At 41.2% G+C, this 26,325-nt stretch overlaps 5 protein-coding genes and 1 non-coding gene across 6 annotated transcripts in view; all 6 read left to right on the top strand.

The window, feature by feature from the left end:
* Positions 1-1,774: 1,774 nt before the first annotated feature.
* Positions 1,775-6,247, top strand: creb3l3a (cAMP responsive element binding protein 3-like 3a). Its single transcript, XM_068743521.1, has 10 exons — positions 1,775-1,795; positions 2,146-2,301; positions 2,454-2,697; positions 3,202-3,341; positions 3,797-3,904; positions 3,984-4,090; positions 4,420-4,488; positions 4,666-4,750; positions 5,290-5,383; positions 5,934-6,247. The coding sequence occupies exons 1-10, from the start codon at positions 1,775-1,777 to the stop codon at positions 6,245-6,247; spliced, it is 1,338 nt and encodes a 445-aa protein (XP_068599622.1).
* Positions 6,248-8,336: 2,089 nt separating this feature from the next.
* rxfp3.2b (relaxin family peptide receptor 3.2b) lies at positions 8,337-9,530 on the top strand. The gene has a single exon (XM_068743691.1). It carries the CDS (start codon positions 8,337-8,339, stop codon positions 9,528-9,530), a length of 1,194 nt encoding a protein of 397 aa, XP_068599792.1.
* Positions 9,531-12,142: 2,612 nt separating this feature from the next.
* Positions 12,143-19,021, top strand: LOC137899483 (elongation factor 2-like). Its single transcript, XM_068743520.1, has 13 exons — positions 12,143-12,184; positions 12,843-13,057; positions 14,023-14,204; positions 14,466-14,674; positions 15,179-15,357; positions 15,492-15,597; positions 15,830-16,082; positions 16,208-16,403; positions 16,491-16,857; positions 16,992-17,345; positions 17,434-17,616; positions 17,764-17,896; positions 18,095-19,021. The coding sequence occupies exons 1-13, from the start codon at positions 12,143-12,145 to the stop codon at positions 18,286-18,288; spliced, it is 2,613 nt and encodes an 870-aa protein (XP_068599621.1). The 3' UTR covers positions 18,289-19,021.
* Positions 15,682-15,750, top strand: LOC137899914 (small nucleolar RNA SNORD37). Its single transcript, XR_011105660.1, has one exon. It is a non-coding gene; the product is annotated as a small nucleolar RNA SNORD37 (small nucleolar RNA).
* A 1,117-nt stretch (positions 19,022-20,138) lies between the features above and the next one.
* On the top strand, positions 20,139-24,258 carry hmg20b (high mobility group 20B). Its single transcript, XM_068743731.1, has 8 exons — positions 20,139-20,219; positions 20,408-20,608; positions 21,845-21,965; positions 22,132-22,184; positions 22,261-22,327; positions 22,513-22,728; positions 22,883-23,015; positions 23,712-24,258. Exons 1-8 carry the CDS (start codon positions 20,139-20,141, stop codon positions 23,722-23,724), a joined length of 885 nt encoding a protein of 294 aa, XP_068599832.1. The 3' UTR covers positions 23,725-24,258.
* A 906-nt stretch (positions 24,259-25,164) lies between these two features.
* unc13a (unc-13 homolog A (C. elegans)) overlaps positions 25,165-26,325 on the top strand; it is a 29,582-nt gene continuing 28,421 nt past the window's right edge. Inside the window, exon 1 of the mRNA XM_068743027.1 lies at positions 25,165-25,186. Within this exon, the coding sequence (XP_068599128.1) occupies positions 25,165-25,186 (22 nt within the window). The remainder of the gene's footprint in view (positions 25,187-26,325) is intronic.

Raw genomic sequence — 26,325 nt, 5'->3', positions numbered from 1 at the left:
GGTAACTTTGAAGTTTTTTACCCAGAGACACAAAGTATTGTGTTGGTAAGAAATGAGGACATGATATTTAAAAACAAATGTTTCACCAACACAAATGAAGCAACGCAATACAGTGACTCTCAGCGATTAATGTAAACCTTTTAATAATGAAAAACAAATAAATAAAAATTTAATCAGATAGACTAACTCAATAAACAATGGAGGTTTTAGGATGAGGAGTTGATGTTGGGCCAAACACAAGATTCAAGATTCACAACATTTTCAAATGAACAAACGCAGTATTGCACCTGCCAACAGGCTATTGTGTCATAATCAGATTGTCTCACATTATTTAACAGTATGAAGGGTTTCATCATTTTATTTCAAGAGAAATTAAAAAAAAATTATTAGTTATAGTTATACAGTATAAGGTATTCATGTCACCGGTGAGGTCTTGCAGTATTACAGCTCTTGTCATATTGGCATTTCCTGTAATGACTGGCATTTGGTTTTCATCATCTAAAAATCTCAGCCTGTTGTTTTCCGAAAATCATTACCATACCCCCGACAATTTTCAATTTGGATTATGTAGTCATTTGACCCCAATTTACATTTCTGGAATATGCAACTCAGTGGAGAGTAGCCTTCAAATGGGGAATGAATAGGCCTTTGTCAAACGCCATCAATTCATTCATTAACAGTTGAGTCCATCCAAGCCATTCATTGTGTATGTTTAGCTCTTAATTCCCCTGCAGGGATCTCCTCTCAGGAAATGCAACGTAGCATGACCTTAAGAAATGCCCCCCCACAGGCATTAGCATTACCTGCCTGGTCCTCCAAACACCTTTAAATTGATATTTGGTCATGCTGTCAGAATGAGACACAAGTGATGGTATGTACAAAGCAGTACAGTACGCTCTTGGAATTTGTGCATCCCAAACTAGCAAGCACATCCCATTCCCACCAGCCCAGAGGACCTGGAGATTTAAAAAACTAGTTTGCAGAGTAATGGCAGAGATTGTGCCCTTTCGAACTTCCAGCATCAGATAAGGAAACAATAATGATTAGGTAATCCTTCTCATATGAAAAAATCATAGAGACCAGTAAGACGCTATCTATGCACTGTGTCATCTGACAGCTATCTTATCATACCCATCAAATCGAAGCGTACTGATGAGGTGTTCAATTAAAATTCACTAAAGCCTTAACTTAACCACAGCACCCTAGTATACAGACTGTGTATTCATAGGCTTTTATTAACTAAACCAATGTTAAAAACAACAAACATATGAGCTATAATATAATACGCACTTATCTGACTGTTACAGATTGGTTGAAATTATCCTATTTTAATAAACTTTCTCAGGTGTCTGTCTATTAAGCGTCTATTTGTTATGAATATATGCTAAAGGTCACAGCTATCCCTACGTCAATAAACGGAAGAAATCAAAACAAGACTCAAGGAAAGCAATAGACTTTGACCTTCTTGGTGTTTTACATCTTCGTAGAGACATCGTGTCCTCCATCTCCAGACCAACCTTTCGTGCCCCTTGGTTGTGTACTCTTGGCTACCAATCTGTTTATATCTCCTCATAGCCAATAGGGACAAAGCAAGCTAGTTTTCTGGGTGTGTTGTGTTGGAGTTTGAACTTTGGACCTGCAGAAGAGGAGCGCAGAGATATAGTAGAGACTGTGAGAATGAGGTAACGCTACACTGCTATAAAGCAAATTGGGTATTTGAGCTGGTTTTCTGTTGTTTTGGGGCTTTTTGGTGCGTCGCCAAAGCAAGAAATCTATGGAACACTACCAAGATCAGGTAAATTAAAACAGTATTTGATTATTTTGCTAGTTGTATTATTCTGACAAGGCCGTAGAGGAAAGTTCAGATTTTAGAACAAATTAAAAACCCAATTCTTATTCTCACATCTTATTATATTTATAGATATATATTTATGGATACGGTACATGATTATGACAGAACAATGGCCACACACACAGACTGACAAGTAATCTTGCAAATTATTGAACAGTATTTTATAGATTTAGGATTATGACAATAAAAATACTCCTAATTTTATAGTACACAAAACCTTTACCTTGTGGATTTTAGTTCTTAGAGAACAGATATGTGTGACATTACCTGTAAATGCCGTGATCTCCTTTCAGGGATGCGATGGCATCGAGCTGCTCGATTGGCTGTTTGACAGAAATGAAGGAACTGATAAGCTCGAATGGCTGATAGCTCAAAACAATTGCAATTTCCATCATGGGGAAACAGGACACCATGGCAACCATCAGACCTGGCCAATCCAGGACTCAAATGTATGTGAGACCGTGTGAACTATAATGTCGGTCATCCATGCATCAAATAGCTCTTTACAGTAAAATTTCTCCTTGACATTCTCTACAGGTCTGTTTACAGAAAAACATCTATTCTCTCACAGAAAGACTAACGATAGTGTTTCCACCAGCAGATGCTGCCATCGGCCCAGCAGACAGAGGATGACTTCCTCAATGCCATCTTGACTGGAAGTGATTCAGTGTCAGGGTCACCTCTCTGGTCCCCGTCTCCCAGTGACAGTGGGATCAGTGAAGACCCTCCATCAGACCAGATGGACAGCCCATATCGTCCTGAGACTCCTCCTGTGGACACTCGGCATTTCCCTATGAGTTTGCAAACTAAGGCTTCCCTGGAGGCCAACATCTCTGCTGACGTCAGTGAGTTACACATATTTACACATTTAGCATCCTTTTTTGATGCATTGTAAATCTTATATTTTTGTTTTTTTCATTAAACCTACTTTGTTTAATCTACTCTTTTTGTCATTGAATCAATTTACCACATATCAGTCAACCGTGATAAATGCTTATCAGTTATCAAAATCGAAATTCCATGTTAATCCCCGAAGGTCAAGTTCGGCTATTCATGCATTCATATTATACTTTATTAAATAAAGAATATTGGTTTTGAACAGAGGAGAATCATGAGAAAAAATCTGTGATTATCATAAATTAGTCCCAAAGTTTATCACTTGGCTCTCCTGCATCACCAGAGACAACAACCATTTGTTGAAAATGGTTTTGCACCAAATTAATTAGAGTTTCTGTAATGCCCAGTCTCCAAATATAATCTCTATGTCTTTACTCTGTCTCTCTGAGCATGCCTCACTGATTGTTTGCATGGGTTTTTTTGCTGGTTTTTTTTATCTCGTGTGGGTGCAGATGGCTGGGTTCCCACCTCTCCAATGGGCAGAACAAAGACTACACAATATCCCTCTCACGTTCATAGAGCCCAGATGCCTTCTGGCTTCTCGCTAACTGTCAAGGATCTGCTACTGTCTGGTACACAAGAGCACGTAAGTGTATCTTCAACGTGCCTTATGAGTTTATCTGGATCTTGTGTGTGTGTGCGTGCGTGCGTGCGTGCATCTGCAGAAAATCAAGCAGCGTGATTAAATATTCTGACAAGCAGAGAAATGTGTTTGTTCTTCTACTTGAGGATCTGCTCTCCCACATATATCAGCTTACTCTATATATTGATCCCTTCTTTCCACCCCAGCATCAGGAGATGAAAGAAAGTGTGACAGAATGCAGCCTCAGTTCTCAGCCTGTGTTTGCTTTGAGGTAGCTACGTTAGAAAAGTGGTCTTGGTGGTGGTCTCAGCGCATTTGAAATCTCCTTGTGTGGCTTCGAGGAAGAGAGCAAGCAGGATGAGGATGAGTGGCAGGGGGAAGAGATGTAGGGAAAGCAGAAATGTAATTGAAAAGTTGCTATTTTTTTTTGAATATTAGCATTCATATCTCACCTCCAGTCCCAGCCACCATCGCAACAACAGTCCATTCAAGAGCTGATTCTCAATGAGGATGAGAGGAAGCTCTTAGCGAAGGAAGGAGTGGCTCTTCCCAACCAACTGCCCCTCACCAAGGTAAACCGCCATCTATGACAAACCAATGAAAGCATCTCAGAAGAAAGTAAGCCCAAAGTATTATTGTTCTATCCTTCAGTATGAAGAAAGGATTCTGAAGAAGATTCGCAGAAAGATTCGTAATAAACAGTCTGCCCAGGAGAGCAGGAAGAAGAAGAAGGAGTATATTGATGGGCTGGAGAGCAGGTGAAAGGTTTTCGCTTGCAGAGTTTCTTTGGGGTGGAAATTATTCCCCACTAAGCTGTCTCCATGTTTCTATAAAAACATATACTTCCCCTGGCTGTCAGCCCAGACGCCTTCTGGCAGAAAGGATACACATTTTGTCTTTCTAACTGAAGCTCTTCACAGCATGACATATGCTCTCCAAAACAAGATGTACTTTTCTGTATTGTTTTCCTGGTGTGTCAATCCTGCCGTGTGGTTGTTGTTGTTTTTGGCCTTTCTCGTTGTTTTTTGGAGTATCACAATAAATGAGATGACATTACTTTCTCATTGCACGTTATTATCTCCTACAGGATGACTACCTGCAATGCACACAACCAGGAGCTGCAAATGAAAGTCTCACAGCTGGAAAAGTGCAACATGTGAGAATTTTGATACAAGACTTCCCTTTCCATTTTCAAACATTCCTTTACATGTAATCTCCTGCTTTTTATGACTGTCACTCTTTTGTTGCCTCAAAACCTTTTTAATGTGACTATTTTTTCCATCTCTCTCACACCTTCTTTTGGTCTCTGCTTTGTTTCCCATCCTCTCCACAGATCACTCATGGATCAGCTTCGCAGGCTGCAGGCTCTGGTCATGAATTCATCTAGCAAGCCAGCCCAGACTGGGACATGCATACTGGTATGGATGTCCTTTGTGTCTGTTCCATGCAGATAAACAAAAAAAAAAACTGCCCAGGCACTCCACATGACTGCTTTTTAAAAAACACTGACGTGACGTGACTGGGATTATTCATTGAGAAACAAATCCAAACTAGATATTCAGTGATAAAACAGCACAAAAACACGGCGTCTCTGTGAAGAGAAAGACGGTGGCAATCAAATGCCCTTGATCATTCATTCATGTTCTTGAAGATGAAGATGAGATAATCGGAATCATCTCATCTTCAACCTCTTTTTCAAAGTACGGGTCGCAGGTTGCCCTGGATCAATAAACTGAAAGTAGTTAAGGTTTTATGCTTATGAGTCATGGCTGTAATAAAAAAATCATTTCCAGTTACAGAAAAAGAGTTAGCTGAAAATTACCAAATGTCTTTCAACACTCAACTAATTCGACTAACTCTATTGAACGTTTTCCTGACTCTTTCAATGTGAAGCCCAAATGAAATCCTTCCCAGACAGTATTTATTCCACTTTCGGGTTTTTTCTCCATCTCTTCAGGTGTTCCTGCTCTCCTTCTCCCTGATCCTGTTCCCCAGCCTCAAACCCTTCTCTGATCCCAAGGTCAGCCAAGAGGACTACAGTCCAGTCAGAAGTGAGTCACCTTCGGCATCAAGTGGCTTTGAGCACACACCTGCAGACTAATCCAGCATGTCTGAGGAGCTTATAGAAACTGAAGCATCACCCACTGCTTGAAGGTCTCTCCCCTACAGAGCCTCACAGTCTGCTTTGCTTGTCTGGGGATTTGCTGTCGACTTAAAACATCAGCGATTACAGCACAGCCAACACACAGAGAAATCATTCAAGCTTATGCGTTGTGTCAGCAGCTTCTAATTAATAACTATGTGTTTAACCTTAGACGTATTGCTATATACCTGCTCAATGGCAATTTGTGGTAAAAAAAAAAGACAAGATCATGATTTGCAAAGCACTTTATTTTTTTTCCTACGCTATTTTCACAGCCGTCATAAATCAATTAATGCTGCACTTTCTCTGTGCACTAGTTAGTGTTTTACAAGCTTTAGTCTTTAATGTATTTGGGGTTGTCACCCATAGCAGTGTTCACATATGCAAGCACACTGACACACACCTGCCACAGAATTTAGAACTTATTTATCTTTACTGTGCATGTTACTCCCATACAGTCCAGTCACGGTCTCTGCAGAACCTTCAGGCCTCCCGTGTGCTCCATGTGAACGATCCACCTTTCTCCCCTGAGGAATATATGCCTCTCCGCCGGCATTTCCCAAAAGACCAAGAATTGGAGGATGTTGACAATATCATGGGAAAACTGAGCGTGGATCATGATCGGACCAGTTTGGAGCCTATGTCTATGAACAGCAGTCAGGAAGAAAGGATGGGTCATTTCCATATAGACCCAATCAGTGGGCACATAGCCACTTTGACCTGGGATCCCAACCGATCTGCCAGACTGCGACCACATGCTGATGACATGTAAAGAAAAATAATCATATTAAATTATCCCCAAATGAATCCCACAAACCTCCGAATGGAAATGGGTTATCTGAGACTTATGTTTACACAGACATGAAAATTCGATTTTAATCAATCCTGTTTTTCTTTTAATTTATAGTTAGTATATCTTTATATTTTTACCTTGTTTTTCTTTTTCTTTTTGCAGCGCTGTTTTTATATAAAAGAATTGGAATCTTGCATTTAAATAACCAAAGTAAACTGTGTATTGTGACACTGTCAAAATCCCAGTGAATAGAGTTGTATATACTATGTGTGTACATTGTTAATCCAAATGGATAATTTTGCGAGGTTAAATTATTATGAAAACATGTTTTCATTAAACCAGCAGGAGACTAGAATAAGTTTCTCTGTGGAGTGTAAATGCTGTAGTAATGACAAATGAACTCCGTTGACAGAACCTGAAGGTTTATTGTTCAGTGAAGAGTTCATGTTATTGAAGACACGCTTTTAGGGAGTGGGACAAAACAAACTGGACCAAAGTTGAAACAGATGACCTCTTATGTCATGACTCAGACTTCTCACTCAATAATTGACATGCCGATATATTTACTTGCTGAAGAGCGAGCTTGTTTGCTTGTGTCACACAATTCACAGGGTCTGGTCTTTTATCCTCACTCCTACATTCTATTCAAATTTCTGCTTCAAAGGATGAAAGGTAGACTCCCATCTGTGATGAAATGATTCACTGTAGAAAATGAGTGATTATATTGACTGAATAAAAAAACAAGAATAAGCCATCTCTTTCATTCCCATTTCAATAAAGATGTTGAAATATTAAAGGTAAAGGCTTTAACCCAGTAATTGTGTTTTTCAATCAAGATATTTAAATTACTGCTAATTTTGTCAACTTTTTTTATTATTACATTTTAGCCTTAGCCCTGTCTCACATATCCTGATCCTAATGCACCAACATTTCTTACAAACTGAATATCTGGCTCCTTGTTTGCTGTTTTGTTTTTTTCAAAATAGTACCATGCTTCTGATTATAATTTCTTTTTGAGGAGATGGAGATCCGTGTTATCAGACTCGCTTCTCTGCTTAGTATGTTTGGAATATAAACGTTTGGAGTAAAAAGAACAAAAGCAGTGCTCAGTTTCTGTCAACCTGTAAACAGCAATAGGTAATAGCATGAAATAAAAATAAAAATAAAAATAGTATATGGTATAAATATACTTAGGATTATTAGTCACCTTTTAAAATAGCATGCACCATTTTCACTAACATAATTATTCACGTCAGTGTCCTTAGCAGTACGATTGGCAACAATAATAATGTTTTTTTTTTAAATCTTTTTTGGGGAGCTTTATTCTCACGTTGTATTTAAGATTTTCAGAGAAGCTCCTGACCCCATTTCCTGTTTCTCCTTTAGAAAGAAGCAGCAACCATGGGATTTGTTAAAACACACACACACACACACACACACACACATCCTCTGAAGCTTTATCCTATTTGATGTCTAGTCCGAGTGAATCAGTGCAAAATGCGTATTATGTGTGGATGCCTGTTTTCTAAACGACAAAAGGTATGCCTTCCAAACCTGTACTTTCTGATGTTTTCTGTACGCCATCATCATTTGTGTGAAATGACAACATAGAAAAAAAAGGTGAACATTTTGATCTATAGTCAGAATTAAGCAAAGCTCTGCACAACGCGTGCTGTTGTTTCCAACGCTTCCATTTACGCACAAACATGGCAAACAAAATAAGTGCCGTTATTGTGTCGAAAAAAAACACCAACCATGAGTTGCCTTCGACTATTAATGCATTAATTCACCTTGGTCCAATAGTTAAGCAGATGATAAGAACAACGTCGCCCGCGCGACTGAGCTCTGCGCGTTCACGGAGAAACTATAAATGGTCATGGCGCGCAAAGCTGCGTGTAGTCGTGGAAAGAGAAGCCAGCGTTGCATCGGTCGCGCTGTGGGAGATAAACTGACACAGATATCAGGAAGCTTCAACATGCTATCACCAGAAATGCTTTTTTTCTCTCCTGTGTGATTACTCTGCTGTTAAACCGTGCTGCCCAGCGGGATGTGCGATGAGAGCCCAGCCATGCAGCTGAATGACACTGGAGTTCGGTCATTGGCTCCAGAGCCATGTGCGCCGCAACCACCACGGGAGGAGAATGTTGCAAACTGCAGCGGCGGTTCAACCAGCAACCTGTCACTGCACTGCTGGTTGCAGCTCCTCACTGAGGAATCTATCGTGGAACTTCAAGGAGACAACTCCAGCCCAGTGGTGCGTGTGACGATAGCGTGCGTCTACTCTGTAGTCTGTGCTCTCGGGTTGGTGGGAAATGCACTGGCTCTCTATTTGCTGCACTCTCGTTACAGACAGAAGCAATCATCGATCAACTGCTTTGTAATGGGACTGGCGATCACAGATCTGCAGTTTGTCCTGACTTTACCCTTTTGGGCATTGGACACTGCCCTGGATTTTCGCTGGCCATTTGGCCGCGTGATGTGCAAAATCATCAGTTCTGTCACCACCATGAACATGTATGCCAGTGTGTTCTTCCTCACGGCGATGAGCGTGGCACGTTATTACACTATCTCCTCTGCGATGAAGATGCGCTGCCGGCGGGCAGCGGCCACCAGAGCCAAATGGACAAGCCTGGGCATCTGGGTCTTGTCTCTGCTGGCCACATTACCTCATGCCATCTTCTCCACCAGCGCGCAGGTGTCAGACGAGGAGCTCTGCTTGGTGCGATTCCCAGACTCAGGAAGATGGGATCCACAGCTGCTTTTGGGTCTCTACCACCTACAAAAGGTCCTTCTGGGCTTCCTTATTCCTCTAATCATCATTACTGTCTGTTACCTGCTGCTGTTGCGCTTAATCCTTAGCCGACATGTCACAGGTGCTGCGGCCCCAGAGGTTAAGCAGGGCCGGCAAAGTCGCCGCTCCAAAGTGACCAAATCCATTGTCATTGTGGTTATGTGCTTCTTTCTCTGCTGGCTTCCCAATCAGGCACTGACACTGTGGGGAGTGCTAATTAAGTTTGACCTTGTGCCCTTCAGCAAAGCCTTCTACAATGCGCAGGCCTATGTCTTCCCCCTGACTGTGTGCTTGGCACATACCAACAGTTGCCTTAACCCTGTGCTCTACTGCCTAATTCGCACAGAGTTTCGGGCAGGTCTCAAGGAGCTCCTCCTTCCATCCTTTAGGAATTTGACTCGCGTGCTGCACCGCAAGACCAAAGTGGCGGAAGCGCCGCCTGCTCTGGTGCTGGTTCAGATGGATGTCTGATAAGACAGAAGCGAGGATTGGATGGTTTACTCACGGAGAAAAAAGCAGAGTGGATTGTGTAAACGGAATGATTATAATGCGGGATGAGACCCACTTTCACTGCTTTCTGCAAAAACTGGTTATACAATAATTGTTTTGCAATTATTTAATTGCTCGGTCTGCCTCTGACAGGCTGTGGAAATGCCTGTCAGGGAAATGGGACGAGAGGAATGAGGAGGATGTTATGCAGTGTGTTGACCAGTCCCCGTGATTCTGTTCTTTGGTGTAACTGTGTAGCTGTTTTATGCAGTGGAAGCAAACAGGATGGAAAAATAAGGCTAAATTATTCATAGAAGTAATATTGAATAATTAGTATTTCCTATAACAAATGGAAATTGAAGAGAAAAGTAACTACAGAAAATGTGATGATGTTATGCACTTGAAGAAAACTGTGAATGCTGAGCGTGTGGTGAAGTCAAATGTCTCTGCAATTTATTCAGGGACAAAGAAGAGCACATTAGTTTCAATGCCAGGACAATTTCCATGCCTTTCACAAGGTAATACAAAATGACACAATGCATAAAATGGTTCATCATACTGCGTTGAACACTTTCCTGCATTGACAGCTAAGGATCAAGAGTGGAAAATAGATTTATACTCATGTGCAACACATCAGTGAACACATATACTGCATGCATGTACATTTATCCCTGTTTCTCATCGATCTGGGTGTACTTATACAGCTCTATCTGTGACTCAATGATGGAATGTATCATGACGTTTATATTGAATCTGCAGGTGCCTAGTTCTGTTTAGCATTAAAAAAAGGAAACATTTCTCCATGAAAAATCCATGATGTCAATGCCAGCCATTCCTTTTCTGTTGAATTAAAAGAGCATGTCGTGGAGTAAAAGTGACATAATGACGTGATGTTTTGTAAACATCTTGATTCTGCATTCTATTATATATGGCATTTGTTTTTGATGTTTAAATGGAAGATTATATAAACTAACATGTTGTAAATGAAATAAAGTGAATGAGATCACAAAAGCTGTCCTTTAGCTGACTTTAAGCTTCTTTTAAAATATACTTGTACACAGCTGGTATTGCCTGAACTGGTCCATGTATAGCCTTCCTCCTCTTTTGGTTCTAGGTCAAAAAAGATTTTCCAGGCCTAAAGTTTTAATCGCCTTTTAATTTAATTTGAGCTCTTCATATTGGAAAGAAATATATGAGCCCCATGACCCTAAGAGGTTTTAAGAGAATTAATGAATGAAGTCAGAAGTATATAGCTAGTTGGTATCTATCGGTTCGTGCTATTAGGTGCAGATTCAAATTAAAATGTGGGCCCACCACATCTAAATGTTTGGTATTTACAAATACTAGAACCGTAAATAATAATTACAGTACTGTGAATGAAATGATGATACATCCTCTGTGCAAAAAAATCATTTTTAATGTGAATGAATGAGTGTTTTGCATTCGCTTATGTGAATTATTTATGTTTTGTATTTTTATGTGTCCATTGGCATGTGACCGCAATTTAGCATTTTGTTTTGAGTCCCCTCAGAAAAAGAAGAAGTCTAATCGCTTCGTGTGCACTAACAATTTGCATGTTCTTCTTTCTAGAGTAGTAACTATTTGTTAACATTACTATATTTTCCAGGCTATATTTTGATGGGTATATTTAAATAACAGACTTCCCTGGCACTAAATATGTATCATAACATATTTTGGTGAAGACTATGTGAATTTAAAAAAAAAGATTCCTGTAGTCTTATATCTCTTTAAATTCATAATCGTCACTGCTCGGTTTGTGGGCATGTTCCTGATGTGTGAGGAGACGCCATCTACTGGACAAAGATTAAGAGCAAACGTGGCATGAAGGATTTAGCTGTAATACATATTTATTTGCCCCAGTTACATAACATGAAGAAGCTTGTCAATTTATTTATCAACAGCACACAGTTGGATGAATGTTTCGCAGTTGATAACGCAGTTGCCTCAGCGCAGGAGGCTGTACTTGTACTGTAATACATGCTACTGTTTGACTGTACTTGTACTCTAACATTCTATCCAATAAATATATTCATCATCATCAGGACGGTCTTGGATTCAAATCTACCCGATGACCTGGGGCCCTATTCTGTGTGGAGTTTGTATGTTGCCTCTGTGTCTGCTTGAATTATTAATATTTTTTTCTCTGAAACCAAAAGCATTCTGTCCGTGTGTAACTAATCACATTATATTGTGAAAATAAAAATACAACACTTTGGTCAAAGTCATTCCTTCTCTTTTTAATACAAGTAAACTTAAGAAATGATTCTGGATATGTACATATTTTCTTTCCTGATACACATTCATCAAAAAGTTTTTTTTTTAGCAAGTATTTACAGAATTCCAGTAACTATTAAGAGTAATATGATATCTTTGTTGCTGTTTCTGATTTCCATTTCCAGCGTATCCCGCTGCGTAACGTTGTGCGTAATTACGCGCAGGTCTGACGCGCATTATAAAAGCCACTGTCCTGACGCCGGCGGCCTCTTCCCTGCCTGTGACCTCGTGGGGTGGGCAGCGTAAAGCGTTTCGCGTGGGGTTTTCGCCGCAAAGCGAATCCTCAACCATCCGTCAAAATGGTGAGTTCATCCCGTTTACCCGAGGAGTTACGAACTCGGGTATTACAGACGGCGTCTATATCCATGTTTACGCGTCTGTACATTTACGGCCCTTTACGCTTATAGCACTGTTGTAGCGTGTGCGTAACGCAAAACAACTATCATCTGTAATAGTGCGACCGATAAAAACCTTGTTTGAGCTATTTCACCGTTTTTTTTGTTTGTTAATGGAAAAAGCGGGTTTTAGGCTTTTGAGTAGTGACATGAGTTTCCTGGAAAGGTTTACGCACACATGGGGGCTTGGGCTAACTTAGCATTTTATTTCTTCAGCTTTGTTTTCGTGTCTTAATTGTGAACAATAAACGTATGAAATGCTCTGAAATGCAGTTTTACATTTCTGCTTTTGTTTAGTTTAGCAAAGTGGGGACGAATTTGTTTCGGGGTTGAGCAAGAACGATTTGCCGGTGCGTTATCAGGCCGGCGTTAGCATTTAGCATAGCGTCAACGCCTGCGAGCGTGGCCTAATTCTTATCAATTTGGTGACCATATCATTACTTATAATTGTTGTACGTCATTCATTCATATTGCCTCTGTATGCTTAAGCTTTGCATTTGCAGCCACCGTGTTGACAATGCTTATTATTATACATCACAAGTGGAAATGAATTACTAAATTGGTCAGCCCGTGTTGTAACAACCCCCTTTCGCCCCCTTCCCAGGTGAACTTCACCATCGACCAGATTCGGGACATCATGGACAAGAAGGCGAATATCCGTAACATGTCTGTGATCGCGCACGTCGATCACGGGAAGTCGACCCTGACCGACTCGCTCGTGTCGAAGGCCGGCATCATCGCATCGAGCCGTGCCGGAGAGACGCGCTTCACAGACACGCGCAAAGATGAGCAGGAGCGTTGCATCACCATCAAGTCTACGTAAGTACGGTTTACACTTTCCACAGGAGTCCGGGGCCCCGTTTGCCCTGATGTGCCACTGATGTGTTTGCTTTCATTAAGCAAAGCACCGTAAATGTTGTCTTCTTCTTCTCCTGTTGGTGTTCAAACAAAAGACGTGTGAAATGCGTACCTAAAGCAGTGTGTAAGTAATGTAAAATGGCAAAAACAAGTTGCCCTTTCCTGTTGTGTGGTGGGTTATCTTTTTCTTTGTGCGGTAACGAGTTCTCTGGCCTTGTGCCATTTTCCTACTTGTTGGGATTTTATAGTTTATTTTCTTCTGAACCATAAATAAGTCGCGAAATGTCAAACTTTATTTCTGTCCTGCAGTAAACATTAACCATATTCGGTGTTTTCTTTGCTCGCTGGTGCTTAATTCAGGTTGGAACTTGAAAGTGGATAAGGTTGTTCTGTCTGTTTCACCTAAATAAACATGCATGGATGAAGTGCGTTGGTGTGGCCGAGTGGGTTCTAGTGTCCTTGGGTATGCGGCTTGGGGTGCTCTAGAAGTGGGTGTAGTAACAGGTAGTTGATAAACTGAAGCGCATGCACAGAAATGACCATTGGCTATGGTCATGGTGAAACGCATAATGCTTTTATGCTCACTGTTTATTGAACATTATGACTTCATGTTGCAGATATTGCCATTATGTAACATGGTGTTATGTCCCTTTGTGGATCCAATTGGCAGAACAATTTGACTTGGTGTTGTTGTGCAGTGCCTGTTTTTGAAAGAGGCAACGAGCATTCAGTCAGAAGTACTGAGTGTCTGTTCCGTGCTGCAGTTCGCTCATATCGGGCCCAAAATCATACAGAAAAGTTGTCGCAAAGACACTGCATGACATCTGATTGTGGCAATATTACCATAAACATAAATTTGTGTTCCTACATTAGTCATTTAAGCTGTTTCAAGTATGATTTTTATCTTACATTTTTCTGACTTGCAGCGCCATCTCCCTGTTTTACGAGCTGCGTGAAAATGATTTGGCCTTCATTAAGCAGGACAAGCAGGGATCCGGTTTCTTGATCAACCTGATTGACTCACCAGGACACGTTGACTTCTCCTCTGAAGTGACGGCTGCCCTCCGTGTCACTGATGGCGCCCTGGTTGTAGTGGACTGTGTGTCTGGTGAGAGCATGGCTTGACGATCCTCAATGATGTGAATGCTGTCACAAATTCAGTAGCAGTCATTTGAACTATTTCTTAGTAACTATTAAAGTCTCAAGTGAACATTTCTTTGTTTGCCTGCATTAAAATTTTCAAGTACTGCAGGAAATCAGGATATTTTTGATCCATGATGTTCAAAGTTTCCTGCTTTTGTGAATTTAGACTTGATCTATTGGTAATGGAAGTTATGGAATTTTAAGTTGCCTCATTTGTTTCTGCTAGGGGTTTGTGTGCAAACTGAGACTGTGCTTCGTCAGGCCATTTGTGAACGCATCAGGCCAGTCCTGATGATGAACAAGATGGACCGTGCCTTGTTGGAGTTGCAGCTTGAACCCGAAGACCTTTACCAGACTTTCCAGCGTATTGTTGAATCGGTGAATGTCATCATCTCCACTTATGCGGAAGAAGAAGGGCCGATGGGTAATATCATGGTGAGTGACTGGCCAAACCCTTAGGTGTAACGCACAGTATTTTTGATGTCTTGATTTTTGTTGTATACGGGAATCATCTATAGACATTGTATGTTAGCTTGAATATACATCTAGAGGACAGAGTGGTAAAAGCGCTGCATTTCTTGAAGAGTAACTTAATTTCATCGCGCACTATCATGGTGTATAATTTATTTAAAAAAAATTAGGTGAAAGGTCTTGCAGACGTGACTGAAATAGATTTATTTTCCTCAATCGCATTTCTGAGGTAGGATTTACCTGCAATGGTCTATGCAAAGAGTGAATAAAGAACTAGGAAGGCTTTTTATTTCTGAGGAAACTGCGGAATGTATACGTGAAATTATATTTTCTGAAAATGAGAAGCGTCTTTTTCCATGAAAGCACAGATGTGATCAACTGTCTCACAATTACGACCCTGCACCTTTAAGAATTTCTGCAAAGGCATTATATATGGCCACTAATGTGCTTGTTCAACAATTCCGCCAGGTGGAGCCCATATATGGCACGGTTGGCTTTGGTTCCGGACTCCATGGTTGGGCTTTCACCCTGAAGCAGTTTGCTGAGATGTACGTTGCCAAGTTTGCTGCCAAGGGAAATGCCTCAATGTCAGCAGCGGAGCGCTGCAAGAAAGTGGAAGACATGATGAAGAAGTTGTGGGGTGACCGGTAAGTCGCTAAAGGAGAGTACGCCGTCTCCAGTCTTTTGTAAATTAACTGACTTGGGGCCGATCATAATGATGTCGTTTCTGACAACTATATTGGCCCATGTGTGTTAAGTCTAAACACGTTGTATATTCTAGGTACTATGATCCGTCGTGTGGAAAGTTTCTGAAGTCTGCTGGGGAGAATTCTGACAAAAAGTTCCCACGCACCTTTGTTGCTCTTGTCCTTGACCCGATCTTCAAGGTAATGGACTCTGGATGTTTACATTTTGAGATGCTTTCGATTTATTTTATGTTGAGTGTTTGGGGGGGGGGGGGGGTTGTGCCTGCAAATGATGACTTCTAACATTCTTCACTTTGACCTGAGTTACTGGTGATGATCAACTTCAGTCTGAGCAGGGCACAGCGGTTTGAATAAATGTCCTTGGCTTGATGGTGTAGATGCAGTTTGCTCATTCAGATTCACTTCCTGTTAGGTGTTTGATGCCATCATGAACTTCAGGAAGGATGAAGCTGAGAAACTGATTACAAAGCTGGAAATCAAGTTGGATTCTGAAGACAAGCAGAAGGAAGGAAAGCCCCTCCTGAAGGCTGTGATGCGTCGCTGGCTGCCTGCTGGAGAAGCTCTCCTGCAAATGATTACCATCCATCTGCCATCTCCTGTCACCGCGCAGAAATATCGATGTGAAATGCTCTATGAGGGTCCTGGCGATGACACGGTTGCCATGGGTATGCAGCCTTTTGTTTTCTTAAATCCCCCTCTCTGTGCTTGATTGAAATGGGGAGAAGACAATGCAGCGCGTACATCATTTCAGCAATGGTGCACCTTTAATAATGTTGTTGGACCCCCTCAGGTATCAAGAACTGTGATTCCAAGGCTCCCTTGATGATATACATCTCAAAGATGGTCCCCACCAATGACAAGGGTCGCTTCTATGCATTTGGTCGCGTGTTTTCGGGGACCGTCTCGACTGGCTCGAAAGTCCGCATTATGGGGCCGAATTATAAGCCTGGAAAGAAGGAAGATCTGTACATAAAGCCGATTCAGAGGTTTGTTTCAGTGTTGTGGCTGCTGGTCTGATTTACATGAGTCGTGTTAATCTCTTGGTCGCATTTAACTTGTTTTCCTCCTTACAGGACCGTTCTGATGATGGGACGCTACGTTGAGTCTATCGACGATGTGCCATGCGGTAACATTGTGGGTCTCGTCGGTGTGGACCAGTACCTCGTCAAGACTGGAACCATCACAACATATGAGCATGCACACAACATGAAAGTGATGAAGTTCAGTGTCAGCCCCGTGGTGAGAGTCGCAGTGGAGGCCAAGAACCCTTCTGACCTGCCCAAGTTGGTTGAAGGTTTGAAGCGCCTGTCAAAGTCGGATCCCATGGTGCAGTGCATCATTGAGGAGTCTGGAGAACACATTGTTGCTGGTGCTGGTGAGCTGCATCTGGAGATCTGTCTGAAGGATCTAGAGGAGGATCACGCTTGCATTCCACTCAAGGTGATGGCAACATTTTGCCGAAAATGAGCTCTTGAGTAAAATACTTTAAGATGAACTAAATGGATAATGAAGATTATTTTGATCTGGAATCAACTTGTCTGCATTTGACATCTCTCTTCTTTTTTTAATTAAAGAAATCTGATCCGGTGGTGTCCTACAGGGAGACTGTCTCTGTTGATTCGCCCTGTGTGTGTCTGTCCAAATCGCCCAACAAGCACAACCGTTTGTACATGAAGGCCCGTCCCTTAAACGAGGGTTTGGCAGAAGACATTGAAAAGGGTGAAGTTTACGATCGGCAGGAGCCAAAGAGTCGTATTCGTTACCTCGCTGACAAATATGATTGGGACCCCACGGATGCCAAAAAGATCTGGTGCTTTGGCCCTGATGGAACTGGACCCAACCTGTTGGTGGATGTCACCAAAGGAGTACAGTATCTTCATGAGATCAAGGACAGTGTTGTGGCCGGCTTCCAGTGGGCAGTCAAGGAGGTGAGGGAGGCGCAGTATTTACAGAATTCTTGTTCATTTTAATTTCAATTGGATTGTTGTCCAATTGAACTTGTGTGACCGTTACCAGGGTGCCCTCTGTGAAGAGAACATGCGTGGCATCCGCTTTGATATCCATGACGTGACCCTACACGCAGATGCCATTCACCGTGGTGGCGGTCAGATTATTCCCACAGCCCGCAGAGTTCTGTATGCAAGTCAGCTCACCGCAGTTCCAAAAATGATGGAGCCTGTTTACCTGGTGGAGATCCAGGTGAGTGTCAGTGAAGATGTAGTTGCCTCGTATTTGTCTATATTTGTCAGAACTTTTTAAATGAACTTTAATTATTTGTAAAACCTTAGGCGGTTTCAGAATATATATTTTTTTGTATATTTATATATATATTTTTGTGCTTTGTAGTGTCCTACAGATGCAACGGGTGGAATCTATGGTGTGTTGAACAAGAGGCGTGGTCATGTGTTTGAGGAGCTCCCTGTCGCCGCTACACCCATGCTTATAACCAAGGCGTACCTTCCTGTTATGGAATCATTTGGTGAGTCCTCATTAAGAAATGCAGCTCTGGAAAAGCATTTATATCTGACTTGGTTAATTAGGTTAAACATAGTTTCAAGAGAAGTTGGGTCCATGAAGTAGCTAGGAATTTTAATATGGAGCCTGTTCTCTGCCACACTTGCATTCACGATCTAGTAGTGGGCTGGTAGTAATGTTTTAAGATATGCTGTATTTCTAGGTTTCACAGCTGATCTTCGGAGCAGCACTGGTGGCCAGGCATTCCCACAGTGCGTGTTTGACCATTGGCAAATCCTTCCTGGCGACCCATTTGATGCTGGATCCAAGCCTGGTACGGTTGTGATGGAAACACGGAAGCGCAAGGGTCTCAAGGAAGGTATCCCTGCCTTGGAAAACTTCCAGGACAAATTGTAAACGTCTGCAACTTTACTCGGCTCTTGCCTCATTCCTCTACTGACACATTTAATTCTAGTTTGTGGGACCAGATTGTACAGAACATAGTGAGCTCGGTTTGCCAAAAAGGATTGATGGTGAATAATCTACAAAAATTGTAAATGACAAATAAAGGAGAACAAACTTTAATGTTTGGACAATGTTTACGTTTCTCTGAAGAGTGTCTTTTAAGCTGTATTATTTATTTATTTCTCATATTTTTGGTTACTGCTTTACTAATTAGACTTTATTTTTTTCCTCTGCATTAAAATGTTTAAATGGTGACTGTTAATTAGGCAAGCAAAATAATTCTGCCCCATTCTGAATTGTTAGCAGATGTTCAAGTTGTAATTAAGTGTTGATTTTTGGTTACTTCTATTAAATTATGGGATTAGACGAGAAGAAAAGTGATTTTGTGATCCTTGCATTAAACCTTGGAGTTGTGGGATTGTTTTCCCTTTCACTTTGTGGAGAATATTCTACTTGTTTTGAGTGATCTGTTAAGAAAGCCACAGTTCCATTTAATTTTATTAAACCACGTCAGTACAGTCGTGCCTTTTGCTAATCATTTTCACAGATTGCAATGGGTGAGCTGAAACTGCTTGCTGTGGGAATGTCATTTTTTTTTTTTGCCTTGTTGATTAGGCAAGCACGTCAACTGCGTGTATCCGTGATTTTTACATTGTAGTCTGTAAAATAAAAATATATATGTACAGTGTGTGTTTATATACTGCTGACTGGTAAACGGGGTGTTTGTCTGAGCAATCTGCCCCAGTGGTGTTTGTGTTAACCCTCCTGTTGTCCTTAAATAAAACAAACACGTTTTATCTTTGGGGTCAGTCTGGCCCCAGGGAAATTTGCACTGCAGAAAATTGTTGACAAAGTTTTTATGTCGAGAACTTTGTTTATTTGTTGGATACGTGACTGACTTAATGATAATGAAACCTTGACCTGCTCTCTCTGCCGCCATCAGGACAAACCTTAAGAATGTGTTCATAATTAGATTCAATTTGTCTTTGAAGCAAATCAAAACTTGTGTAGTAATTAAAAATTCTGAAAGACCAAGTATGGTAAGTCAAATATGATAGATTGGGCTTTTAAGGGTTTTAATTAAATATAATTTTGATTCTAATATCACTGACTCTAGAAACTGACACTATTGAACATCTACCAAGACAGGTTTGTCATTACCTACAAAGCCTGCCTTCTGGAGCAGATGTTCCATTTAAGGTCTGAAGATGGCGACACATCCGGTCTGGAAGAGAGAAAGATACATCTTTATGATTGAAGCAGGAAGTAAAGAAACAACGTTGCATTAGAATCTTGCCCTTTCGATAAGTAGCCGTGATTGGGCGTAGATCTCGAGGGGGAGGGGAAAAGGCTATCCAGCCAACCAATGACGGCTCTCCTTACCGACCAATCAGAGAAGTTGTATCTGGTCGTCTTCCGGTTTAGCAGAGGAAATCATTATTAGGTAAGTTAAAAGACTTTTATCAGAAAAAAGAGAGATGCCTGAGTAAAATTGTTTATGTTCCAAGTGAGTAAACGTCATTGTATATGTGTTATTGTATTTATGTCGAGATATTTCCATGTATTTCACTCACGCTCACATTTTTGTTAGCCGCGCTGAGCTGCTAACACTCCGGTTAGCTGCAGAGGCGGCTTTTCATTTGGAGAAAAAATAATGCTGGAATTCACTGCTGCTCGTATTTCTTTCCCCCAAATGTTAAAGTTTATCCAATGCCATTCTTTCATATATCTTCCCCACATGATAACCTTGATGCATTACTACCGTTTTACACGTAAAACAGGCAATAACAACGACGGAGATAATGGGAGGGATCAAGCAAGAGCAAAGTGACGCCTCTCAGCAACCTCGACCCTCTCATTCAGCAGATCAGCCACAAGATGAGGTGGGTCCGGCCGCACTGTTAAGTCAAACTGGTGCAACCTGGATAAGGGAGGATACAGTTCATTGTTCTTGAGTTACAGTTTGTGTAGCCAAGCTGGTGCAAGTATTCCATTCTCAATTATCTGACGTGAAATCGTACTGATGAGTGGCGTAGCCCTCACCTTAAGAATGTGTCCACCGTCTCCGCAGCCCAAGAAGAGAGGCTGGCCAAAGGGAAAGAAAAGAAAGAAGGTGCTGCCAAATGGCCCCAAGGCACCAGTGACGGGATACGTCCGCTTCCTGAACGAACGGCGAGAACATATGCGGCTCCGCTATCCTGATCTACCTTTCCCAGAAATCACCAAGAGGCTTGGAGCAGAGTGGACACGATTGGCTCAGAATGACAAACAGGTGCCGGTATAGTTTATCTTGCGTCTGGCAGGAATTCATGCGATATGTGTTGGTTTAACAGTATAGTGAAAGCAAGACAGTTATGTGTGTTTAATGATGATTTATTTCTCAGCCGGTGTGTATCTACAGATGCACACGGGTTAGCTTGTGCAATTAGCTTGCGCTCATTGCCTTCTTCCATGCGTCCACTGTTAGTTCCAATAAGAAGGCTTACATCATTCCTCAACAGCATCATTTCTTTACTTTCATGATGAAAAATATCATTTCATATTAACGTATTGGCCCGAATATAACACGACCCCGGATATAATACGACCCCCTCTTTTTCAAGACTCAAGTTTGAGAAAATACTTTTTGAACACCAATTTCAATTTTTATACAGAAAATAATTACAGTACATCTGAAACAAATGATTATAACAATAAATTCGAGAGAAAAAGCATGTTATTTTGCCACATTCAAATCATGCAAAAACTGTCTCACATCTTAATATCTGAACATTTAAATATGTGAACTAAAGTGCAATCACATTTGTAAATGAATGGCTTCTGGTTTTTAAAATGTAAATAAACCAATCTACTGTGATAAAACAACAAAATTGCAATAACTGCATGAACCATCAAAGTGAAGTCTAACTGGGGAGATCGTTGTTCTCCAGCGCCTCTGGGGTTAACTTCCAGACCACGCTGGGGACGAAGGCTGAAGCGCAGCAATACAAGATGGACGCCGGCCAGACGTGCTGAATCACTGAAGCTGCTTTATTTTACTTGCGCTGTTAAACAAAACTCCGTTTCCTCCTATTGCTCGCATATCTCTGTCTCCTAGTTGCGCTCTCTCTCTTTCTCTTTCACACACTCGCTCGCTCTGGCGGGACACACCCCAGCTGGACATGCGCAAACACACACACACACACACACATCCACACAGACACATCTCACAACATATGAATAAGGAAAAACATTGCAATAAAATAATGATTGCCGTTTGCTTTAGCCTGGGTAGTTCAGTTCACCATTCGTTGTAACGATATCTGGCGCCATCTAGCGTTCAGAATGGGTATAACGTCTAGACCCCGAATATAACACGACCCGACTTTTCCAGCCTAATTTCAATGCAAAAAACATCGTGTTATATTCGGGCCAATACGGTAAGTATTCTTCCTCGGCTTGATTACGAGAAAGTTGTTGTTGTTTTTTTGTCAGTAAAGCAGCACACTGTTTTTTTGTTCTCTGATAGCGCTACCTGGATGAGGCTGAACGAGAAAAGATGCAGTATGCCCAAGAACTGAAAGAATATCAGCAGACCGAGGCCTTTCAGATCACCAGCACTAAGATACAAGACAAGAGGATAAAGAAAGGTGAGAACCGAGCTCTGCTTCTGAAATAAATATCAAATTGTTGGTTTATCTTGTGTATGTTTTTTTTAGAATAGCCACCGCATCACACAGTAAATTTGACATAAATCTGGATTATCTATTTGCGTATATTAGCTGTAACACTCGTATACATTTATTTTGCTTGCAGAAGACACTCCATCTATCATCATTGGTACCAGTTCAGACCCATCTTTATCAAAGGTACGGGACACATTTCGTGTCTTGATACTATTCTCCACTGGCATTTTCATTGAACCTAACCCATCTGTCCTTTTAGGCTGCCGACCTCACAAGCAGATTTGACACCCCTATCTTCACAGAGGAGTTCCTCGATCAGAACAAAGGTAACAGAGGCACCAAAACATGAAATGATCATTATTTGTCACATATCCACTATAACAGGGGTAGGTATCTAAGCTGTTATAGCTGTGCAGGAACGTTTGTGTACTTAGGTTTGTTTATTGTTAATCAGATCATGTAAGACAGGCTCTCAACAAAGCCTATTGAATTCATCTCATTGGGTTTTCAGCTCGAGAGGCTGAGTTACGTCGGCTTCGTAAGGCCAACATTGAGTTTGAAGAGCAGAATGCGGTGCTTCAGAGGCACATTAGGGACATGCATAATGCTAAAGAGCGCCTGGAGGCTGAACTGGGTGTGGATGAGAAGCGAACCCAGGCCCTGCACCAACACTTGCTGGCCATTAAACACACAGTGGTCAGCAGCCTGTCATCAGTCCCCCTGCCAGGTCAGTAGCCATTTTACTATATTTCATCAAAAGAGGCGAACACGGATGGATACAACCTGGTCATACCGGATAGCTGCATTTTGTTTGGTCTTATTTCATAAGCGCATTGACGATGGTAGCGATGACAGATTTCCTCTTTGTCTTTTCTGAACAGGAACAGGTGAGACGGCATCCATTGGGAACCTGGACTCTTACCTGAGTCGACTTAGTGGCGTGCTGGAGGGAAATCCTCACAAGCATCGTGCCCTCGTCACCCAGCTTTGTGAAGTCCTCTCTCATCTGGACAGGTAAGTTATATCTGGGGGAAAAAAAGAGACAGGATGCTATGCCTTTATTTTTGCGCTCTCTTTTTGGTCTTGTAATAGTTTGGCGTCCTTCACCTTCTCTCAATCTGTTATTGGATCTGCATGTTCAGTCCCTTTCGTCAAAGCATACGGTTAAACCAGACTTAAAGTATAACACTATGGATTAAACTGGATTTACATATTTTGTTATCATTATGTGCAGTTGCTGAACTATTCATCGATGTAGCTTAAACTTATCTTACTTTTTAATGGTATGAGTGTACTTGGTGTAAAATACCCTCTGTAGCTGCCGACATTTAATCACAGCATGTCTGTACACAATGAGGAAATAGTTTAACATGGATTTGCTAAAAAATCATCATCTGGTCATGACTAATTCAGTGGCTGGTAATTATAGAATTAAGTGCCACGAATGACGATGCAGGAGAGCAACATACTTTCTTATGGCCTTGTAAGATTTGACTGTTGAGTTGCTGTCGATCAGAAAAAGCCAATTTTTCTGATCATCTGACCAAAAAGGTTTGGTCAGGTGATCTGTGACAAGGACCAATTTGTTTTAGAAAACGTACTTAACTTCCACATCATTGTTTATTATTGGTTCCCTGTCTACCGTGATTTTGTGTTGATCCATTCATCCTGAAGAATTTGTTTTTCTAAGTGCATGCCTTCATTTGTCAGTGGCAAGTTATGAGAGGAATTCAGCTAAAGAACCATCAGTTCCTGCACCAGATCGGACACTTGACTGGCTTGTGGTCAAGTCACACCATTCGGAAGAGTGTTTGGATATCTCAAGGATGCTACAGCAAAGGACACACACACACACACACACACACACACGCATATATATACACGTGCACACACCGTGTCTACATGCCACTTCTCTATGAATATGTATTTTACAGAATATGTGATGCCCATGAATATTTGTCAGTGTAAATATGTGGAGTAGTTGTTGTTGAGCAAAGGTTTTTACACTTCAGGAATTTCATGAAATAGAATGAAAACTGTTTGAACTGAGTGAATTTGAATCGACTGTAAACCCTGTTATTTCACATTATCAGTTATCGCAGGCCTGCTCAATAAATTCAGAACTAATTTATGTTAGTTTACAATTAATGCCGTTTGGCATTTGGAGCATGGGGGATGTTTACATAGTGTTTAGTGCATGGAAGAAGAAACCGGTTACATGTTTTAGTTTGCACCAGTGGTGGGTTCCAAATGTTGATGCTGAATATGATATATTTTTATGTACAATTCCATTTTCTGAAGTATTCATTAAACCATACTGAAAATATTACCAACTCCATGTGAACTGACATTTTTTACTATTCTTGCTATTTAGATTCTTTATTCTTTTCTTTTTTACAAGTGTTTTATATTTAGTATTTTCTATTTGATCATTAAGGTGGATTAGGGTCAGTAAACTTCCCTGCTGCATAATCCTCAAAGAGTTTCCACCAAGTTCACCAAAGACATTTCTCCCGTTTTAGTTGTGACGATCTTGTTAGAATCTTCTTTATGGTAAAAATGGATGTTAATCCAGGAGGTGGCGCTGTTTGATCTAACACGTCACATCTTGGACCAGGTTGCATTAATATTGGTATTTCCTTCTTACTGGAAGTATGAACGTGGGATGACGTGGACAGGACGCTCCACAGTTTAGTCCAGTTGACTGATTATCTATTTTATTTTTATTCTGTAAATGTATTTAAGCTTTAATTCTTCACCTGCTTCTGATATTCAGTCATTATCTTCTTGCTGCTCAATAAGGCAGCGTCTCTCAGGCGACACTGACGTCACTGCCAGGAACGCTCCACGCTCCACAGCGGCGGCGATGAGGCTGAACAAGATGGTTGCGTGCCGTGCGGCGGAGAGCTGAGAGGAGGGCGGCGAGCCTTAAATTCACACAGACACGCCATTTAAAAAAAAAAAAAAAAAGCGGCGAAAGAGAATCGCGCTGCTGGAAGGAGACTTGATTTTCAACCTCAAAGAGCGCCTCCCAGGCCCGATCTCTGCTGGCGGCGCCTCCATCTCCATCCATTCATTCTCAGGCTGCACATTCTGCACGCATCAGACACATCACGGACGCCGGTAAAGAACCGGGACCCTGTCATCAAGGCGCAAATAAGAAATGTCATTGCTGTGTGTTGGAGGTAAGATGAAAATCTAACCACTTTGGTGTGAGCGGCTTTAATAACTTAGCCTCTTATTTACAGCGGAACGTTCAGGCTGATCTTTGCATCTTCAGCTGCGAGGAAAACAGCCTATATCACATAGGGATTTAAAAATGTGCCGTTCAATAAAATTATAATAGAATCGCAATAAAATCAATAGAGTATAAACCACGTGGCTAAATGAAGTATTTTTAAATCCTATCTCATGTTCTGTCTTTGGATAATTTCAGATTCCTATAAGTAGTGTCCGAGATTAAACCTGCAGTAATCTCACCTATAATTTAAAGGGACTTTTTTGCTCCGTAGACACAAATTTGTGGAAATTCTGTTCACTGGGTTTTGAGGCGCTTGTCTTTACGGATTGATCTGAGGAATTGAATATGTCGGCATACACAGTATGCCAATTTGAATAAACAAATAGTTAATGGGTTATTCCCATATCCGAGCTCAGCCCTGCAGTTTGTAGTGCGGTTTATTTGGTTGGTTAATAGCTGCAGGGTTGTTGCTTTGTACCTATTTTTTTTACCGGTTATGTGACCGTTCTGGACGGATCTTGATGATTGATGATTTCAGGAAATGTTGGGAATATTACAGAGAACAGATGAATGCATTTTTGGTGATGGTCCAGAATAGATCCTGGATTATGGATTAATTTGACATTTTCGGTAGCATTGCAGTCAATGGAGCTTCAAAGTGTGTTCCTCAATATCTCTGTTGATTATTGACCAATGTTTATGGAAATTGACACAGTCATGTAAGAGTAGAGATCAGTTGTGTTTTAATGAAAATATATTCAGTCCAGTGTTAAAGAATAGCTTTCATATACATGTTTTTAGTTGTATTCTATGGCTGCAGATTTATATTGTTGTTCCCCGTGTCAGAACAATTGCTAAGAGTTGTGCGCTTTTGATTGGAACACCTCAGGAAATCTAAAAGCCCCTTTAGCTCCTCTACACCAATGCATGAGTGAAAGTATTTATTTGATTTTCCTCAGCAAAAAAAAAAATGAGAAAATGAGATTCTGTAATTACCATGACAGCTGCATTATCAGCATTATCAGTGGAGGGTTTGCAGAAAATATGACCCTCTTTCTTTATCAACTCCCTTCACTCCCACCC

This window comes from Brachionichthys hirsutus, chromosome 9, assembly GCF_040956055.1.
Source record: "Brachionichthys hirsutus isolate HB-005 chromosome 9, CSIRO-AGI_Bhir_v1, whole genome shotgun sequence".
NCBI classification, from domain to species: domain Eukaryota; kingdom Metazoa; phylum Chordata; class Actinopteri; order Lophiiformes; family Brachionichthyidae; genus Brachionichthys; species Brachionichthys hirsutus.
This window is presented reverse-complemented; position numbering and strand designations above follow the sequence as displayed.

Bases quoted from the DNA above. Each gene is read 5' to 3' on its own strand.
- creb3l3a (XM_068743521.1), top strand. From the start codon at position 1,775: ATGGAACACTACCAAGATCAG. The intron at 2,302-2,453 runs GTATGTGAGACC...TTCCACCAGCAG, and splicing joins GGCCAATCCAGGACTCAAAT to ATGCTGCCATCGGCCCAGCA. The intron at 5,384-5,933 runs GTGAGTCACCTT...ACTCCCATACAG, and splicing joins GGACTACAGTCCAGTCAGAA to TCCAGTCACGGTCTCTGCAG.
- rxfp3.2b (XM_068743691.1), top strand. From the start codon at position 8,337: ATGCAGCTGAATGACACTGGAGTTCGGTCATTGGCTCCAGAGCCATGT.
- LOC137899483 (XM_068743520.1), top strand. From the start codon at position 12,143: ATGGTGAGTTCATCCCGTTTACCCGAGGAGTTACGAACTCGG. The intron at 14,205-14,465 runs GTGAGAGCATGG...TGTTTCTGCTAG, and splicing joins TGTAGTGGACTGTGTGTCTG to GGGTTTGTGTGCAAACTGAG. The intron at 14,675-15,178 runs GTGAGTGACTGG...CAATTCCGCCAG, and splicing joins GGCCGATGGGTAATATCATG to GTGGAGCCCATATATGGCAC.
- hmg20b (XM_068743731.1), top strand. From the start codon at position 20,139: ATGGGAGGGATCAAGCAAGAGCAAAGTGACGCCTCTCAGCAACCTCGA. The intron at 20,220-20,407 runs GTGGGTCCGGCC...CCGTCTCCGCAG, and splicing joins CAGATCAGCCACAAGATGAG to CCCAAGAAGAGAGGCTGGCC. The intron at 20,609-21,844 runs GTGCCGGTATAG...GTTCTCTGATAG, and splicing joins TGGCTCAGAATGACAAACAG to CGCTACCTGGATGAGGCTGA.